The following is a 21,123-nucleotide window of genomic DNA, read 5'->3' as shown; positions in this document are numbered from 1 at the left end:
GGAACCCCCCCGTTTGAAAAAAAAATGAAAGGGGGCTTGTGCTTGTGGCACCAGAAAATTGCACTGCAGCGTTTTTGTTTTTGCTCTTTTTTTGCTTGTCAGTTGATTAATCTTGGAAGTGGTCCACTTTTTCTAATTCTGAACCCTCCCATAAAAATCCTAGTTACGGGCCTGTATTTTCATACACGTTCAAATTTGAATTTACCTGTGGTACGACGGCGTTTGTCGACACCAACATAATCAGTGACTAATACACAGATTAAAAAAGAGGAAACTTTATATTAAAGACTGCATCTTCATGCATTGATAAATTCACACAAACAATGAGAAAAGAAACAAGGCTAAAAGAGACCGAATGTATCTTGTCGGAAAAACCGTTGCTTCACTTCTGATCGAAGTGAAGGTACACATTTTGTTATCTATCTCACGTAAACAATAGGCGTGCCTACCGCTTTCATGACTGAACGGATCCCATCATTCAAGAGAACCTACACTAGCGGTTTAATTGCACAATGCGTCTACGCGCCACAGTTATCACAGGCAAACACTCCAGTTGGTTATCGAAAAAGTTCGACGACCCAGTTTATGCGTGTTTTGATTGGTATTTGCTCACCAAGCGTGACGATTTTGCTTACCAGTGTACACATCGTGTGAATTAGTGAACACGCACACAACACGCTGGAGTGCATTCTGTCGCCAGCAGAAGCGCCAGGCGGAGCGTGCGGAGGGCCAGGGCGCAGCTTGGAAACAGCATGTAGGATCCTACCGCTTGGCGGGTAAATTGACTGTCCGTATTTCCAGATCCTTGCCTACCAACATCCACCTGCCAAACTTGTGCATGTAGCAAACAACGTGTGTCTGCTGGCCGTAACTAAGGACGCAATCCAACCAACATACCCAATCATGGCGCCTGCACCCCCGTCTCCCGAAGACGGCGAAGGATTTTGGGGTGCTCCAACCTCCACTCTGGACTGGTGTGAAGAGAACTACGTCTCATCGTATTATGTCGCTGAATACTGTAAGTTAGCGATATATGAAAGGACTTTGCAATGACCGAGATGCAGGCCTATATAGGTTTATGTGTTTTCAAAGATGGTTAACAGGCCTAACACAGTCACTGGACACTATAGTAACAGTTACTAATTGTCCTTCGCTTTGATAACCGAATGCGTTCAGTCATTCTCATGCACCAGAACGTAGATTTATTTACGAATGATATACGCGAGGTTTTAATCCGGTTGCAAATCTCACTGTCAATACGAGATGTTTTTTGCACTGTAAGACCAACAGACCACTCCTATGTTTTAATTATATAGTCGGTGTTGTTGGGGGTTTTTTTATTAGTCATACATGGTCAAACCTGTAATCACGTGAAGTGGGAATAATCACACTCTCATAGTCACCTCAGTACATTGTTGTATGATGGTGTCTCTGAGACAAATTGATACTTGAATCTATAGGGGCGGATCCAGGAATTCTATAAAACCTTAAAGGGGGTGCACGAGCTCCCCCCCCCCCATTTTTTCTTCTTATTTTTTGTTTTAAAACAAAATAAGGGGGGCGTGCACTCAGTGCGCTCCCAAGGATCTGCTACGGATCTAGGCATAAAGACTATTATACAACTACACAATCATGTAGTTTCATGTGTGTGCCTGGGTTTCTATAAGATGGTGAATGATGCACTTTTCAGCTTTACCTTTGATGGTATTTATAGCCTAGCCGGTTTATGGTGTTGATTTGTCTGATACTCTTTCTCTCTCTCTCTCTCTCTCTCTCTCTTCTCTCTCTCTCTCTCTCTCTCTCTCTCTTTGTAGAGGACAGGCAGATAGCTATAGACAGATAAGAAATAAGTTAATGGAGTGATCTGTCTATATGTCATCTTGATAATTTGTATGCATGCACTTCAATGGCCGTATATACTGGTAGTATTGTCATATCAAATTGGCATATTTAATTTGTATAGTACGGTTATTCCACCTTAGAAATTAATGACTGTAACATTTGACAACAACTGTCTTTGAATATAGCAATACTTCCAAAATCATACATTCAAAATTGAAAAAAAGTGATATGTATAGTGATGTGATTAAATTCAGGTGGCTTGGAGGGTCGGTGTGAGAGTTTAGAGTTAGGATCAGGGTTAGGGTAAGGTTAGGGTAACATTGATCTCGGTGTCCTAGAGAGTAACACACACCATGGAGTCCTATGTTTGTGGGGGGAGGGGCACATGTGGAATTCTTTTCCATTATGACAGTGCAACAGAATGACAGAACACGAAATGAAAGAAGAAGGAGATGAATGCAATCCATTTCAATCCATGGTGCAAGCCACACAGAAAACACAAACAGCTCACGTACTGGCTAAAGTGTGCACATCAGTGAATACATGTAGATCAAATACCAAAGTGATGATGTCACAATCTTTTGTTATAACTTAAAGTATTTAGAGCTGGTTAATTCTATGCAAAAAAACAAAAAAACAAAAAAAAACCTGCACAAGGTTTTGGGCAGTGTATGGGTTGGAACCAGGTGAGGACATGGTTACCACCCTTTTTTGTCACAGGATATTCCAGTCAGGTGAGGTGATTTAAAACCAGTTTCCATGGCAATGAATGGCTATAATGTCATACTTTCGTACTCTGTCATAAAAGGGATGGTATAGTATTGGTTAAAGTAAGGATATCAGCCTTTAACTTTTTTTGCAATACACTTAGAAATCACTTTCTGAAATGAAACATACTACAGGCACTTTAAAGTTTAGTTTAAATGAAAATCAGTTTTGTAATGGCTGCGATATAAAAAAAAAAACAAAGTAACACAAAGCTAGCAATCCTAACTACTGTAAAGGTTGGTCCCACCTTTTATTAGATCATTTTTCTTTTCTCTTTTTTTTTTTGGGGGGGGGGATGTATCAGCCATTTAAGAACCATTTTTCATTGAACAAACTTTGAATTCCTCATGGAATTATATGATTTTTCATATCTCATACAAATTGTTCTCTATAAAAAAATTATAATCATTTTAAAAAGTCAGAAACCTGAAACCCCATAATCTCAACTGAAACTGTACCATCCCTTTAAGCATAGTACAGTGATCGTTCTCTCCTTCTGTGGCAGGGAACACCGTCACCAATGTCCTCATGATCCTGCTACCGGTCATCTCAACGGTCATTATGTGGAGGGACAAAGTGGTGGAGTCGAGGTTCTTATGGGCCAACCTCAGCCTCTTCAGTAAGTGATCATCAAAGAGAGCTTTCAGGAGTGTGTTTCAGTCCAAAATGATCAAGAAAGCTGGGTAGCTGCTTTTATAAGTAAAAGATGTTATCACTCTCTAAAAAAAAATTGAGTGAAAATATTCACTCTTAAAGGAGTGAATAAATAAAAGAGTGAAATCAGAGTGAATTTTGAGTGAAAATGTTCATTTTCACTCATTTTGGAGTGACCTCAAGGATTATTCAAAAATTTTTGGAGTGATCACTGAGGTCACTCTAAGACGAGTGAAAATGAACATTTTCACTCAAAATTCACTCTTCTTTTTAATTTACTCCTTTAAGAGTGAATATTTTCACTCGATTTTTTTTTTTTAGAGAGCAGTTTATATTCTTGGGACCAGATTTGTTGATGAACATGAAAATATGGTCTTGCCTTTCCTCATTTAATTATGAAATTCATCAATCTATTTGAAATAGCAACTGGCATATCACAGGTATACCTGTATATATATATATATATATATATATATATATATATATATATATATATTATTTATTTATTTATATGTGTTCCTTTTTTTTTCTCTCACCTTTATTCACAGTTGTTGGTGTGGGTTCTTGGTGCTTTCACATGACTTTACTCTATGGAATGCAGGTAACATGTTGAATTAACTCTGATAAGTCCTAAATAGTTTGTCACCTCAAGCTCCCAAAACCACATTTTTGTGGTTGGTTCTGCATCTTTTGATTATAATTTTTGCTAAATTTACTGCATGTGTCTCATGAGGTATAGAATGTAAATATTCCTTTTGAGCTGTTTGATGTTCGTAAATCAAAACCTGTATAAATGTTAAATAAATGGCTCTAAAGACTGCAAAACATTTCAAAAGTTCCTCTTCTCCCTTACATTTTCAAAAGTTTAATGAATTTCTCTCAGATTTTGTACAGCTTTAATGAATTCGACCATCCACACGTAACTTTTCTCCATTATATACCTACAATCTATGGTATGAATTTAGAGTTGTCAATTTGCTGATGGCAAGAGGATAATTAATGCAGCAAAATTACCCCAGGACTTGATAGGCTAAATAATATGAGAGTTTGGATAATTTCACCCATTCATGCAATACTGTAATTTCTGTCACCTTTGTCGAGCCTCAAGCCTTGTAATATATAGGCAGATGAGTCTTTCTTTTTTGCTTGAAGGCCAAGATAGTTAATAGAGTGTAAAGTTTCTGTGATGTGTATTCTCTATATATTTACACGTCATGGTCAAATTGGCACAGTGGTTTCAGGTAAGGGGGGGGGGGGGGATTACACTGCATGGTTTCAGTATGTAGGCGTGGGATTTTGTGTGCACAGTCGCAGTTGGAAAGTTTAAGAGTATCACACATACAAACTACACCATTGATGTAGGGAGTGGGGTGTAATAGGCAATTCCATGAGCATATATCACATCAATATCATACATATTAAAATGTGGATTGTGTACTAGTTGATTTATTTACAAATACTGTTAAAAGTTGAGTGTTATAATGCTATCATTACTCATGACTTACAGTTAAAGGCATTGCAAGATTTTAAGACCATGTGAACAAAATCTACGAATAATAGTTTTTGACAATAATTACAAGATTTGTTGAGCTATTAATCATTGGTTGTCGGTTATGCATAAGAGTTGAATTGATGTGGCATGAGATATTCCCCTGTCCCTCAGGGCAGTGTTGATCCTTTATAAACCAGCATTGCATACAAAACCATCAGCTACACTATAGCTGCATTGTAGTCGTGCCAAATAAATTGTGTGCACTGGAGTGGAGTGTCTGACGCATGCCCATTGTACCTTAAACCGAAAGTCCTTTACAACTTGCAGTAGTTGGTGTATCTTTACAAACACTAGTGATCCAATTAATCATATACCAAAATTACAGTTTCATGCTAATAAGCCCTACTTGATTAACTGCATGTCTCTGTAGTTAAATATTAACTTGACCACGCTCATTTCCACTGTGGTCACTACACAGAGTGTGTACACAAGGATGCAAAGTATAGCAGATACAACAAACACACCCATTACCTAACAAATTAATGTATATATGTTGAATGCAGTGATAATAACTTAAAGGGTGTGTACAGTTCTGGTTGAGGTGAGGATTTAGCTTTTTACGTTTTGCGAGATATTCAGAAACCACTCTATGAGATGTCAAAGAGCATGCGATTCTAAGGGGTATCAAAAGTTTATTTGATGAAAATCCGTTTTGAAATGGCTGAGATATCCAAAAACAAGGTGAAACAAAGAGATCCTAATAAAGTTGTGGCATGTCGCCTTTTATTATTATCACTTTTTTGGATATCTCAGCCATTTGAAAACCAATTTTCATCAAATAAACATTGAATCCTTCTTAAAATTACATGCTCTGTCATATTTCATAAGAGGTTTCTCATTATCTCACTTAAGAATGTTAAAAACATGAATCCCCACCTCAACCAGTACTGTACAGTCCCTTTAAGATCTATATCAGTACACTTAAAGCCAAAATTTTAATCAATCTTGCCCTTGAGTTATTTTGCATTGTAAACGTTTGTCTCATTTGACTGACAACTTTTGTTAAAAGTCATTTATCAAGAGTATGAGGGGGTTAGGTGGATTAATTAAAGTATTAACTATTGCATTATTATAGCTACTATGTAGCACATTATGTATGTACTTTTTATGCTTACTTTCATACTTTATACTTACATCTCAATATCATACATCTGCATATGGAAACTCAAATGCATGTTGGAAAGCCTAAGGACAAAATACAAAAGTACAATCACACTCACTACCCTTACAAAAGGTTCCTGTGGTAATCACCACAGGATCAGTACCACAGGAATATTCCTGTGGTATTTTGGGACATTACCATGTACAGGACTGTTATCACAGGATTACCACACAAAATTACTATAGCATATTCACTATACCTCAGCACTATCACTTACCATGCAGTCAGCATTAAGAAATATACATATATATATATATATATATATATATATGAAGAGTTTGTTTGCAAAAACCGATAATTCCATATTTGCCAAATGGAGATTCTGTGTATTTGCGATTAAAGGTCAAGAAAAATAATGAGAATAATAAGAAAATTTTTGCTTCAAAAATGTACCTTTATATGTAGTAACCAATATATCATTTAAAAGGTATTATTTTGTACTTTATGACAGAGACCGTACTTCAAAATCTTAAAAAATGGACTTTTCGGTTTTTGCGAACTAACTCTTCATATAGTTGCAAATCAAAATACTGTAATCAATCACATTGAACTGCAGTCAACTGCTAAACCCATTTTCACCAGCACTGTGTACACACACAAACACACACACTTGGCAACTGCTATGACGTCTTCAGAGCATTGATCTTCCAAGCCAGTAATGGGAAAGGAGGTTGCAGGCAGAGACTATCCATAAACAAATGAAATCTTATTATGCATGTATTGTAGGTGAGCGTAGTCAAATATTTGAAAATAGATAGTGAACAAATATTTGTGTACTGTAATCATGTCACTCCTACTTCAATACAAGCTCTTCAAGTGTCACCAAACTTTTAAGACCTGTATACACTGTGCTCTTATGGTTTGCATTTGGTGTCAGAATAGCATGAAATAAACCATACCTTGACTCATGCTCTTGTTAAGTCAAGCATTCCAAGTTGTATTAACTGAATATTTTGATACCCTCTTTGAGCTCTTACAGTGTGTTCACACAATGTTCATGGATTATTCCCTTTTCTGAGAAATGTAATACTGAATCTATTCACTAGATGTTGACTACTATCGAAGCATTGAATCACATATTGTAGTTGCAAGTCAAGACAATTGTTTGTCTTTCTCTAAACACAGATAAAGACTAAAACAAAGGTATTCTGAAGGAGGTTTGTCATTCACTGGTGGAAAATCAACTTCTATGGAGTTCAAACTCAGAGTTTCTGTACCACACACCATTTGTTTGCATTCCTGTGCAAACATGGCTGGTCTAATTATCAATCCAGCTAGTGGCCAGGCAGACTGGCTCAATAGGTGACTAAATATGTTTTGTCCCATCCCATGATCAAGAGCAGTTTAATGGAATTTCAGTTGTATAATATACATCTGAAAAGATATACAAGGAATTTTAGGTGCAGTATTGATAGAAAGTTAAGCAACTGTCTGGTCACCTGTCTTCCAGTAATTAATGACACATCACACACATTTTTTTATTTTATTATGATTGATGATAGCAGGCATAGTTTCAGGTCTGAGATCTAACCTTCAAAACTCTCTGCCATGTTGCCTTATACAGATAATTATCATGCCTGCTTGCTATTAGTTGTAGTTGTTCGTTTAAAAAAAAAAACTAATTTAATGCTTTAGAAACACATACCCTCTTTTACATAGTAGTCAAGATCTTCATTTTTTTTTCTGTGAACTGTTGTCATAATAATCAGTAATGTAAATTATGTTATGTATAGTATCCAGTATGGAGAGTGCTATTTAATTACCTCTGTCAAGGAGGTTATATGTTTTTGTCAGTGTTGGTTTGTTTGTTTGTGTGTCTTTTTGCAAACTAACTAAAAAACTTGCAAATGGGTTTGCCTGAAACTTGCAGGAAAAGTTGATAATGACGCAAGGAACAGATCAATGTCTAAATTCTGGTAGTGATCCAGGGATTTTTATGAATTTTGGAAGGATGTTTTTTTTTTTTTTTTCTGGCAACTGTTGGGTCAATGAACTTGGAAGTTCAAGCTGCACATTTGAGGTCTATATCTATCTGCGCACTAAAGCGTGCATGCTCACAATACACACATAAAAAAATGTTGGAAACCTGCAGCCACATGATCTAAACCGAAATTGTACTATCCCTTTAAGGTGAGATATTATACTACCATCATCATATCACTATCATCACTGAAATTGTGAAATTGTCCCAGAAACACCAAGCATACTTTTCAAAAAGACCTATTGACATAAGTAGTTATGATTGTATGTTTTGCTTTCATAGTAGGATCTTGAATTTGGACCTCAGTATGAAATGGAATTGAATACCTCCTTAAAAAAGGACACATACATAAAAACAGCATCCTGTTTTAACAGGGTTTTTTTTTTTGAGAAATATTGTTCAATTCAAGGTGTCAAGCATGTACACAGTAGCTGACAATAAAATTGCCCCTCTTTGTCCCACTATTTTAATTGTTCTATCTCCTTAACCCTCAGTTACTCGATGAGTTACCAATGATATGGGGATCAGTGGCATTTGTGTACTGTGCGTAAGTATATCAATACTCTGTGGATTTTTTTTTCTCTCCCTTTCTCTCTTCATGCTTAGGAATGTCATGGCGTGAGAGCATGCATACATATATTGATATAATATTATGATTGCATAGATAGATACATAGACAGATATGCAATTTTTTGATGATCAATGTCTGTTAGAATACATTACATGGTATAATTGTTTCAGGAGCCTAATTTTTGCCAAAAATAAAGGGTAGCAAGGTCAGAATTATGGAAGTATGTATATTTAGTGAGAGGTTGTTACAATATACTAAAATTTAATTGTTGTTATAGAGTCTTATCATGTATAATGCCAATGCAAGAAACAAGCTGTATTACAGGCAATATGACTGAAAAGAGAAGCAAAATACAATGTACCTTGTATTGATCTAAGAAGCTATGATAATGTGTTGTGCTGTATATGTGGTCTAGTTAGAAGCTCTGGGGGAAAATCACCCACAAGGACAGGAAAATGACATTTCCTGTTGAAAGAAAAGTAACTGGTACAAGTAACAAGGATGAGGTAAACACTAGGAACTGAAACTGCTGTAAACATCCTGTACAATATTTTTTTTCCACATTAAGATGTCATAAAATTGAATCATTGTTCTTTCCAACAGTAATTTATTCACTGCTTCTTTCATATAGTGCCACTATTATTGCCCAAAAAAAATGGTTGCAATCAGGATGGCATTTTTCGATTCAGTGTTCTCACTGCTGTGGAAAAAAAATGCAAAAATGCATTATTTCTCTTCTTACGGTGAAAAAAAATTGAAATTTAGGTCATGCTCAAGATCACCCCCCCCCCCCCCCATCAAAAAAAAAAAAAAAATTATTGTGAGTGCAATGAGAACTACACCAGTGTTTCCTGTGGAACCCAATCTGTCCATGATTCTAATGCACATTTCCATTATATTGTAACAATACAGTATGCCCAGGATTTGACAAGTTCATGCAAGCAACTTGTAAATTGCAGATTATATTCTCTGCCTCTCTTTCTCTCCCTCTCTCTCTCACTTTTATATCTTCCATGACTTGCTTTTTACTGGCCAGGATACCAGACATGGGAGAATGGTATAATAAAAAAGAATGATCTTTAATGATCTGTGGTTTGATGTGCATGATGTCATTTGATACTTGTTTTTCTTTTATCGCTCATGTTTTATTGCATTCCATTTCTTTATTGTTGTTGTTGTTGTCTTAGGTATGAGAGCCACGCTGAAAGAGGTGCCTTCAACGCCAAGCTATTCCTCTTCCTGTTAACGTACTGTACGCTAACAACAGTTATCTACCTCACTGTAATAAATCCACTATTCCATCAGGTAAGCCATGACCTCTGACCTTTGGACTAGTTTGTACAACAATAAGAAAAGAGCAGTCCCTGTAAGCTTGTCAATAATATTGCAGAACCATGTGGCTTAAAAAAAAAATGTTTCTGTTCAAATTCATCATTCTATCATACACACATGGATATTATTGTCTCCTTTTAAATCATGTCTATTGTTATGCTCAATCTTGCATCAGGGCTCCTGTTTTCTTTAATGCTCTCTGAACCGCAGCTGTTCTGCAGTGGACTTCTTTGTACTATTTTGATTGCACATTTGACTCATTCATTGGTGCCCCAAGCACTGCTTTTGACTTGCTAGCTTTCAGTCCCTTTGCAAAGTATGTGTAATTTGTAGCGACATTCCCTGGGTTTAGAGACCATTGACGAGCAGAGAATATCTAAACATAGGAGCTTGATCTCCTCTCTCATTGTATCAAATTTGTGGGGTTTACGAAGAAGGAGAGCATTTTTTGCCGTTTTCTAGGGAAACTCTTTAAGTGATGCATTAAAGACTGCACCAATGTAGGTAAGTTACCAGTATTTTTCAAGACAATCATATCTCATACCCAAAAATGAGAAATAAATGGCTGGTTCCACTAAGCTGCCCCTATTATGTACAACTTTTTATATTACTTTAGATGTGTTCATATCATTTTGATATTTTATTTTTTTAAATGAAAACAAAGAAATATTAGAGAAATGTATGATATTGTATTGGGAATGATTTTTTTTAATACTAGTATTTCCAATATATCTGGAGTGTTCGGGGAAGTTTTAGCTGTTGAAAAAAAGGTCAATGTAAAGTCTTATAACTTGAAGATTCACTTCTTCTATCTTCTCCGATCATGACTGCAATTATGCCTTAAAATAAAAGAGCATCCCTTCCTTAGAGTGTTCAGAATTATAAAAACATGTGATATAAGCACCATTCTCATTCATTTTGCTGTTCCTATAATTTAGAATGCAGCAATTACATTTACTGTTAGATCACTTGGATAGCCCTGGAAAAAAAAGAAGCATGAGACAGTTGCGATGCTTACTGCACAGTGTACTTGTTCTGAATATAGACCACCCCAAACAAGTTCAAAACCCTTTAGTAAATATGCATCCATTTCTTTCCTTTCTACTTACTCTAGGTTGCATATGGTATTTTAGTGTTCACGCTTGTTGGACGTGGTATTTATTTGTTCCGGTAAGAAAGGAAGAGTTCCATGGTTTTGTTCACTTATTCCATCATGCACTATTTCAAACCATGAAACTTCATTGCCTTCCTTTACACATTAGGCATTTTAAGCCTATCTCATCCTTCTTTCACCTTGTTATTCTTTCTTTCTGTGAATTCCTCCTCCAGAGTGAAAAGCTCCTCGATGTACAAATGTATATTATTGACTTTGATGAATATGGCAGACTCAAACACACTGTCAAAATGTATTCATTAATTATTTATGACTGTAGGATTATGAAGAAAAAATACTATAGCTCTGAAGTAGGTGTTGTGTGAATTAATGCAGTTTCTGCCTAAATAAATTGAACTGCATCTTGATGACATATCTCGCATTCTCAAATCCAATCCCTTTGCAGAACGTGTGATGTCATGTTTGGTTTAGTGAATTTTCCCCCAAAAGGGAATTCTGAACCTTATAAAGGTTAATCTGATAAGAAAGAATATATTCTTACAAACACAATAGTGAAAATTTAATTAAAAATTACACACAAATTTGCACAAAACAACTCTTGAACAGTCAGTATATATACAAAAGAGTGAGTTGATGATGTCATTCCCTCACAACTTACATGTACCATAAATACAAGTATATAGTATGTGACTGTACACAAAATCTTGAATTTTGGTAGTTTTTGTAAACTTACTGACTTATGCCCCCTCTTAAAAATCCTAGTATATATGACTGATCATTATTCTGAAGTTATTCAGCAAGGAACGATATGTTTTGGTATTTTCATGCAGGATCATCAATTTTTTTTTGTATGCCCTCAGTGGAAACTTGTGACATGATAACATCATCAACTCACACACATGCATATTTATATCAATCCTTCAAGAGCCATTTTGCCAAAATTAGTGAAACTTTGTAATTTCATGACTTCATCAATAGTTTTCAATTTTCACTGTTGTGCTTGCAAAATTTTACTGTTTCTTTTCAGAATAGCTTTTATTTGACCTGCAGGAATTCCCCTTTAATTCATCCTGACTTTCACTTTCTTTGTAGGGTGGGTCACAATCTAACTTGGTGAGGTCACAAGGTGATGATGGATGGCACATGGCTTATGAAATGTGAATACTAATAGAGAAAATTTCTGAAGCTCTCTGACTTTTGCTCTTTTTTTCCTTCGTTCATTGCAGTCCACTCTTTTGCAAGACTCTATATTTCTTTCCTAGTTAGCTTCTTTACATCTGAAACTCATGCATCAATTTTCAGGTGGCTGAGTAGGTAGTGTTTCCACCTTGATTGCTAATTACAAGGCCATGGATCAGCAAACTTGTGTTTGAACTTCCTTGCCATATGTTACCCTCTAAGAAGAGGCAAACCATCCCTTCATCTCTGTGTAGAATATGAAATGGAGGTTCTATGTGTGACAGAGTTAGAAGTCAGTATATTTTGAAATATATGAAGAGTTTGTTCGCAAAAACCGATAAGTCCATTTTTGAAGATTTTGAAGTACGGTCTCTGTCATAAAGTACAAAACGATACCTTTTAAATGATATATTGGTCACTACATATAAAGGTACATTTTTGAAGTTATGGTCAAAAGAAGCAAAAATTTTCTTATCATTCTCTTTATTTTTCTTGACCTTTAATCGCAAATATCTCCATTTGGCAAATATGGACTTATCGGTTTTTGCAAACAAACTCTTCATATGCAACTTCACTTCCCTTGATTTGGAAAGAACAGGAAGTAAGACAAATTTTATGTTTCAAAGGAAAGTTAGGACAAGTGCGTTTTAATATACCTGAGAATTGAATGAATGCAGCATTATGAGTGGAACAAAATAAAATCAGTGAAAGTTTGAGGAAAATAAGACAATCTGTTAAAAAATTCTTGGTTTTTAAGTTTATGTGCAATCACCGCTGGACAAGAAGACTACTATACAGTTTGTGATTTTACATCCGTAGAATGGCATAAAGGCATTCCACAAAATCTCAGCTTTTGAAAAAACGTACTTGTTCCCTTGACTAGTTACTGATGTTTGTTAAAGGAAATACTATTTCCCCTGCGTTCTGAAAGTGGCAAGTCATGTGCTCTTTTATTATGTTCAGGGGTTCGGTAAACAGGGGAAAAAAGTTTCATTTTCTCTGCATTTTCCTCATATTTTCTTTATATTGCTCTATGCATGAGACATGACAAGCTGTAGTAGTCTTCTCACCCAGCAATGGTATCATCTAAACTACATCAGTATAAAAGTCTGTAACTATTGTCCAATTTTCCTCAAACTTTCACTAATGTGTTTTACTATAGTATTGCAACATTCACTTAATGTATATCAAGATGAACTTGTCCTCGACCCAGGTAATATATTAGAAATGTAATGTTCCAGGACAACCAGTATAATAAGGCTCTCGTTGAAATGACATGTCACATGTGTAATGTTTACAGTGCACGCGAGTACAATGTATGTCAAAACTCAATTCTGAAATATCATAATTTCTGTATTCCATTATATCATTTGTTTGATTATTAGGTATGAAACTCTACCTTTTAGAAAAAAAAAAAAACATTAGAAAAGAGCACAGGCACACACATACATACCGGATTTGATTTATTGGAACTTGTTTCATTGTAGTATATGTATTAGCATATCAGCTGTGTTCACTTTCTCTCTATCATGTCATCTACAACCATTATTTAGAACATTCTCTTCAAAAGTTGTCTTACACATTAACGTGAATGTGTATTGTATTTCATGCTGTACAATGCAGATTAACAGAACTGTCTTCTAAAACTCACAGAATGCTTATACCTTTCTGTCTGTCTGTCCGTCTGTCTGTCTGCCATCTATCTCAGTTCCATGCTACTTTGTATTAACGCTTTCCCTTTCTCTGACATGTACTTTCAATTTTACATGATATCATTGATGGAATATCAACTACATGTACATTGTCATCAACTCATAATCATCAGTAAATCATGCTTTGATAGCTGTCAGATCATGTTATTTTTTCACACTACATGTACACTCAGCAAAAAAAGAAAGTAAACACTTTTTCAGAGTCATATTTTTCATAGAAGAATCAATGTATTATATACCATGTTAAAGGTAATTTCATTGGCTATTAAGCTAATAGGTTAATTATTAAGAAAACTTTATGCATGACTGAGCACATTCGCTTTTGTCCTCCAAGACACAAAATTCAAAAATTGCAAAAATTGACATGTTTTCTGTCATTTGCAAATACCCTTCAGAATATCATTGATAACAAAAGACCAGTTTTGTGCAATGAAAGTCATGAATGAAATAGGAAAAATAAGTTTTTGTTCTCTTCATCTCTTTATAACCTCTAAGAAAAACAAAATGGGAAACTTAAGGGGAAAAATAAGAATTTTCTGTCAAGTCAAACTTCAGATGACATAGTGAATAATAAGCATAAAGATGATTATTATGAGCAGAATTTCTTTATTTATTTCTTTTAATCTAGTGATTAAAGAGTCCATGTGACAATTTCAAGAACCAAACATTATTTACAATTTCTTAATTTGAAAAAAAAATCCCTCAATTTTCTACCATTTTTGTTAATTTTTACTTCTTCTCATATTTCATTTGAATTTAGATTTGACAAAAGATGCTTTATTCTTTTCCATTATTTTTAGCCTTCATTGATCTTTTGGGCTTTAGAAATATCATAGAGATCAAAGGTTTCTTTTGGTGTGAAATTTATCGTTCTTATTGTTCCATGAAGGACATATATGCATGAATGACAACTTGTTCAATTTTGCAATTTTTGCTTTTGTGCCTTGGAAGAGAAAAACAATGGTGTTCAGTCATAAAGTTTCCCTTCTTGTTGACCTTACTAGGTTGATAGCCAATTCAATTACCTTCAAAATGATATATAATACAGTAGCTTTCAACCAAATATTCGATGAGAAATCTAAACTTGAAAAAGCAGTTACTTTTTTGTTGTTTTTTTTTGCTGGGTGTATTTTAAAAGAATTTTCACACTATTTTAAAAGATTTAAAAATGTTAATCTTTTTTTTTAAATCTATTTCAGAATTATATAGTATCATCAATGTGTTAGTTTATGAAATGTTCAGTATCATTGTGTATTGATGGCCTTTGCCCAAGCCATATCATTACATATTTATGGCATGGGTTTGTGTCGCCTGTATAGAGTGGTCCATGTAGTGGCTACTGAAATGCAATTTCAGGCATTGAATGAAGCCTAGAACAGACCTGGGAGGCTTGTATAGAGTTGTCAAATGAATGCTTTAGTGATTTTATCTCCTTGGAGTTTTGGACAGTATAAGAACGAGAAAATATATTTTGGGGAACTATAATACATGTAGCCTTGATTTTGGTCTGCAGTGGTATCAGGCAAGACAGGAGACAAGTTATATGAAGGTTTTCTATGAGAGGATTGTGCAAACTTTTCATTTCATCATAGTAGTGTCCTGATAAAAGAGGCCTTTTTGTTGAGAACAGCATGGTGACTACCCAGTATTAATATCAAATATGATTAGACATGAATTTTTGATATAAAATGATTAAGAATTTGTGAGAGTATGACATCATCATCTTGCTGATTTGAATAACCCCCATGGCTGGCCAAGAAGAATCCCCCCCCCCCCCAAAAAAAAAAAAAAAAAAAACAACAACAACAACAACAACAACAACAACAAAAAAAATGATAATAGTAATGAAAATCTAAAAAATGGAAAAAAGATATGAGAATGCCATGACTTCCTTATTTTTCCTATTTGATTTTGATCATTTTCGCACTGTTCTGTAGGGATTCTTTTTTCTCTTGTTCTTACGAAATTGATAAAATTCTGGGGTAGATTTTCTTTTATATATTTCATTCATGCATTGTTCATTCATTATTTCTCTTTTCTTGTACAAAGGGGTTCATGTGGACTTTTTGGTTTCTATGCTGTCTGAATATCACACACATTTTTATCTGTCGATTTGTAGGGGGCATTTTTGACAGCTGTTCCTGTAGCATGATACTGTAGTGCAAACTGTTTTATCTGTATGCACAATCTCTTTCTCTCTGTTTTACCTTTCCAGAAACTGCAGCAAGCAACTGGATAGATTTTTGTATTTCTACTGCACAGCACTCTATGCATTTGCATTCTTCCTGTGGAATGTGGACAACAACTTCTGTCCAAGCATCAGGTGACTAACTCAGCATGCCCAATAGAGGGCAGTCTTCAACAACTGAACACAGATAATGAATAATAATCTTTGGCTGGTCACTATCGTCTGCAAAGTCATTTTTTTCCACCTTACAGCTATTCAAGCAAAGATTAACACTTATCTGACATTATTTTCCTTTTCCTCATTGTTTCATGTAGAGCTATGTGCTGCATTAATGCTGTTATTGTTTTAGATGTGCTCATATTTAATTGCCTTTTTGTTAATATGTTTCTCTTGGTTATTGGTTTGATTGTAATGATATTAGCCAGGTATCTCACAGCACATTGAAGTTTATGAATTCATTTACCCTACTAAGTATAGATTGGTTTTGCTGTACAGCAGCCTGGGACAGATTTTTATCTGTGTTTTGTCCTCTGCATGTTTCTTACCTGGCCATCAGAGCTGCCCGCAAGGCTCTGCCGTCGCCACTGAATGCCGTCACTCAACTCCATGGTTGGTGGCACATACTGGCTGGACTCAGCACTCATTGCCAAATAATACTCACGTAAGTGCACTATTAAATGATCAACAGCGCCCACACCAGGTCAGAGGCTGCTCAGCTAATTTCTGTATTCTTGCTTCAGAAGTGAAATATAGAACCCTCTGACAAGAAAAAAAAAAGATTTCTAGGTATTACACTCAATAATGCAGAACTTTCTTTGTTACTTAAATTCATATATTTAGTTAGTGCAGCCACTCAATCAAAAGATATATGAAAAACACTTCTTCTTTTTTCAGCAGAATACTGGAAAAAAACAGAGATACAAGAATAGTATTGATATATATATTTTGTTGACTGAATTGTATCAATGTTTGCGCTGGAATATGTCCCCTATAAGTCTGACCTATAGCATTTAGCATTTTCTCTAATGTCTACCAAAAATGCAAATGAACATGTAAATATAACGGATTATTTCATCTCCCTTTGTATAGACTTAATGTATAGCAAACTCATGTTTCATAAGTACAAAATGAACATTATGTGTAACCATGTTCATTTTCATTACTTATGTATGATAATGCAGGTGCAACATTAGATCCAGTGTTCTGCAACTAAAGTCAAATATACAGGTGAGCATTACAGACTGTCTTAAAATGCATGAACTTTCTTACCTTTAACCCTATTCTAACTGGGGGGGGGGGGGGGGTCAAATTGACCCCACGACATTTCGTGCCACGATTCCGCAACGTGCAAAGATTTTGCTGTGTCGTTTCATGACTTTCTTCATTGAAGTCTCCCGCATATTTTGAGACCAAATGTTTTGCATATGCATGTCAACCCGAAAACAGCTCAAATTCATGATTTCGTGTGCAAATCCAATGCAAATTGTGTTTTTTTGTTTAATTGATATAAATTAGATTATTTCAACTTTTAACCATTGAAATTAATCAATTCTAATAGAGATAAGCTAGAAAAAGTGCCTGCAACAAATTTTGGCAAAAAAAGTAGAAAACCGAAGGTCGAAAAAAGCAATAAAATACCTAAGAAATTAACAAAACAATGCAAAACAAAAGAAACTGATTTTGATTGCGCTATTTTTTTGGCAAGAAAATTGTTTGATGTGTCTTGAGGAACTCTAACACAAAAAAATTAGCAATCCTTCAATCTTTTGAATGGAGTTATAGTTGAAAATATGATTACATGCGTAAATTTGCATAATCAATTTATTAAAAAATATAAAATCAAAATTTTCTATTGTATGACCATATAATCTTGTAGTTCACATCCGGCTCTATCTTCAGGCAAAATTTTGCGGCGATCGCGCGATCGGCGGCCGAGATCTGAAGGGGTCTCAAATAGCCCAGTTAACATGTATAGGGTTAAGACCAGTGCCAATAGCCTCCATTCATGACATGCCCACAAATATATCCCCTCCCCCCCCCCCCCCCAGCCTCAAAAGAAAAAAAAAGAGAGAAAAAGAAAGAAAAATTGACAAATATTGATTACTTGATTATTGGCATTTTAGAATTAGACAGACCAAGATTTTCCAGTGATGCATCTTTTTTTTATGCCTCCGCCATGAAGTGGTGCCGGAGGCATTATGTTTTCGGGTTGTCCGTCTGTCCGTCCGTCCGTCCTTCCGTCCGTCCGTAATAAATTTTGTGGACAGGGTAACTATCAAAACCTTTTAAGGTATCCTAATGAAACTTGGCATGTATGTGTATTAGGGGGTGAAGTTGTGCCTATCAACTTTTGGGTGCACATGGTCAAGGTCAAAGGTCAAAAGGTCAAGGTCAAATACGTAAAATTTCACTATTTCCTCCATATCTATGCAATGCCTGAAGATATTTTCTTGAAACTTAGTGTATACATGTATTACCCAATTAAGATTCTCTGGTGAAAGTTTTGGGTCATGAGGTCAAAGGTCAAAGGTCAAAAGGTCAAGTTAAAATATTAAAACTTCGCTTTTTTTTCTCCATACCTTGGAAATTGCTCAAGGTATCTTCATGGAACATAGCATATATACATGTACTGACTGGCAGTTATTATCTAGAGAACCTAGGGTTCATAGGGTCAAAGGTCAGGGGTCAAAGGTCAAGTGCAACACTTCAAATTTTTACTATTTCCCTCATACATGTATTTATTTAATGCCAGCAATTTTTTTTTTTTTAACACTTGGTGTATGCATGTATAACCTAGATTATCTGGAAATTTTCTTTTTCTCTTTTTTTTTTTGGGGGGGGGTGGAGGTTTGCCTCAAAGGTCAAAAGATCAAGGGAAAGTGCTGAACTAACTTTTTCCTCCATATCTCATAAGTGGCTCAAGTTATCTTGAAACTTACTACATATTTATGCATGTTCTGCCTGACAGTGATTATCCGATGAATTTTAGGGTCAAAGGCCAAAAGAAAATGGTAACAGTGTACTTTTCAATACAGAAATTACACTTGTTCTCCATACCTTGAAAATTACAGTATTCATACACTTATGAATGGGTCAAAGTCAAGTTAAAGTCCTTGAATCCCCAAATACATGCTCTCCTATTAATCTAATTAAACCTAGGTAAAGGAAGGTGAACATTCAACACATTTGTGACAAACATGTAATTTCAATATTTTGCCAATATTGTAAAAATGTAATTATACATTGTCCACATGTACTATAGACCTATTAGGAGAATCATGCATTATGGCGGAGGCATAGCAGTCGCCTTCGCGACATTTCTAGTTTTCACTTTGTTCCAGAGAATCTCTCAAAAAAATGGTAAAACACCTTGCGACTGCATGAAAAACAAACAAACAAAATATGTGCTGTAAAACTGCGAAACTGTGAAGGAAATTTGGAATTGTAATGGAATATATTGTATACCCATCTGTAACACAAATGAAAAACATTTTTTTTTTCAGAATTTGAGAATGTCCATGGCTTCCCGATGGAATCCCATTTCCTTTGCTCATTTTTCCACTAATGTCCATAGCATTGCTGGGGTGACAAGACCTTGTATCTGAAATTTGGTGAAAATGACTTTTTTTGATTGATGGTCAAATAATGGGTTAAGTGATGTCCTGTCCAAATCCCCCAACTGCCTTATTCCAAAGATGAAGCCACCACAGCATGTCAAAGGAAAGCCTATCCCATTCGCTATAGTGCTTTGGCCTCCTGAACATGTGACATTTTGTAGATACGAGGTCTTGTCGCCCCAGCGACAATAGATTGTTAGAATCGTTCAGCTATGCCCAGCTTTGATATTGATGTCGTGGCGTAGTCGTGGGTCACATTTACAAATTGTTATAGAAGACATTACAAAAGAAAAACAAATATTGTAGCATAAGGTAGTAGTTATTGATTTACATGATGTATGTTTGTTTCCAATACATAGTTCTTTGAGAACAGTTACCTAATCCCTGAAGCCATTCTCATATCTTACACTCCTGTAATTCTCACTCATATAATTTGTCTATTCATTCCCAGTTGTCTCAAGAGGATATTGTGGACATTGCATTGTCATGGTGAAAGCACCTGGCCATGGATAATAATTAGCTTATTTAACCATTGCATTATCATCATTTTTCCAACATGGTTGTTAAAATGTAGATCAGCGGTTGTGATCTTTCAAATTTCATTTGTAAAGAGGAGTGACAAATTGAGGAATTCTTCACCCCTCTACTTGATATCTCTTGCTTTCATCTGATATGCTTTGTACACGAGTCCTTTGACTACCATCACAATGTCTGAATTTGGAGCTTTGGTATCTGTTCAAAGTAAAGTTCATTGTGTCACTACTGGCTATGGGGGATAGCCTAGTGGTAGGTTCACCACCCGGAAAGTAGTAGATAACAAGATTGATTCCCACTGGTTCCTTTTTTTCTGACATGTTTGTTAAAAATGCAAATCAGCAGAACTACATTCTCACAAATTTCATTTGTACAGAGGAAGACAAATTACAGAAAAGTCATACCTATCTGATGATATATTATTATCATTATTGATTGTCTGTTTTTAATATGCCACGGGCAGTGAGCTTAACTGTGATTCATTCTATTAGTATTACTTTTTACCTTTTTACACAGAAAATTTAAAAATGAATATCCCCTTCTTCTTCAAGGAGGGGAAAAGTGTAAAATATGTAGCAAGAAAAAGCAAATTGCCAATTCCAGGCAAAACGATGAATAATTATTGATGTAATTTTCCTCTCACAGTACACAGCTGGTCTGATTCCGTTCATACACCATAGCAGTCCAAAGTATGAGAAGAACCACAACATGTGATAAAAATGTAAACGGTTGTCTTTCATCTCTGGTTGCCGTGACGACAGCCTCAAACTGAGTCTTTCATATGAAGGTGCAACGGCAGGTTGTAGGTTCTTCCAACGAGCTACTTTGATATTAACTATATAGCACTGGCTTACACAAATTCACTCAACATGTTTTGTTCGTACATGCAACTTCAAGAGTATTCATGTATCATTTAG

At 35.4% G+C, this 21,123-nt stretch overlaps 1 protein-coding gene across 1 annotated transcript; it reads left to right on the top strand.

Moving 5' to 3' along the window:
- Positions 1-903: 903 nt before the first annotated feature.
- LOC139731466 (alkaline ceramidase 3-like) lies at positions 904-20,920 on the top strand. The gene is made up of 10 exons (XM_071642351.1): positions 904-1,018; positions 3,116-3,229; positions 3,813-3,865; positions 8,454-8,506; positions 9,718-9,835; positions 10,977-11,032; positions 16,083-16,190; positions 16,612-16,716; positions 17,237-17,282; positions 20,852-20,920. Exons 1-10 carry the CDS (start codon positions 904-906, stop codon positions 20,918-20,920), a joined length of 837 nt encoding a protein of 278 aa, XP_071498452.1.
- The last annotated feature ends 203 nt before the right edge of the window (positions 20,921-21,123 follow it).

Source organism: Diadema antillarum, unplaced genomic scaffold (genome assembly GCF_040938485.1).
Source record: "Diadema antillarum isolate AM-2024a unplaced genomic scaffold, OU_Dant_1.0 seq00000375_RagTag, whole genome shotgun sequence".
Classification (NCBI taxonomy): domain Eukaryota; kingdom Metazoa; phylum Echinodermata; class Echinoidea; order Diadematoida; family Diadematidae; genus Diadema; species Diadema antillarum.
This window is presented reverse-complemented; position numbering and strand designations above follow the sequence as displayed.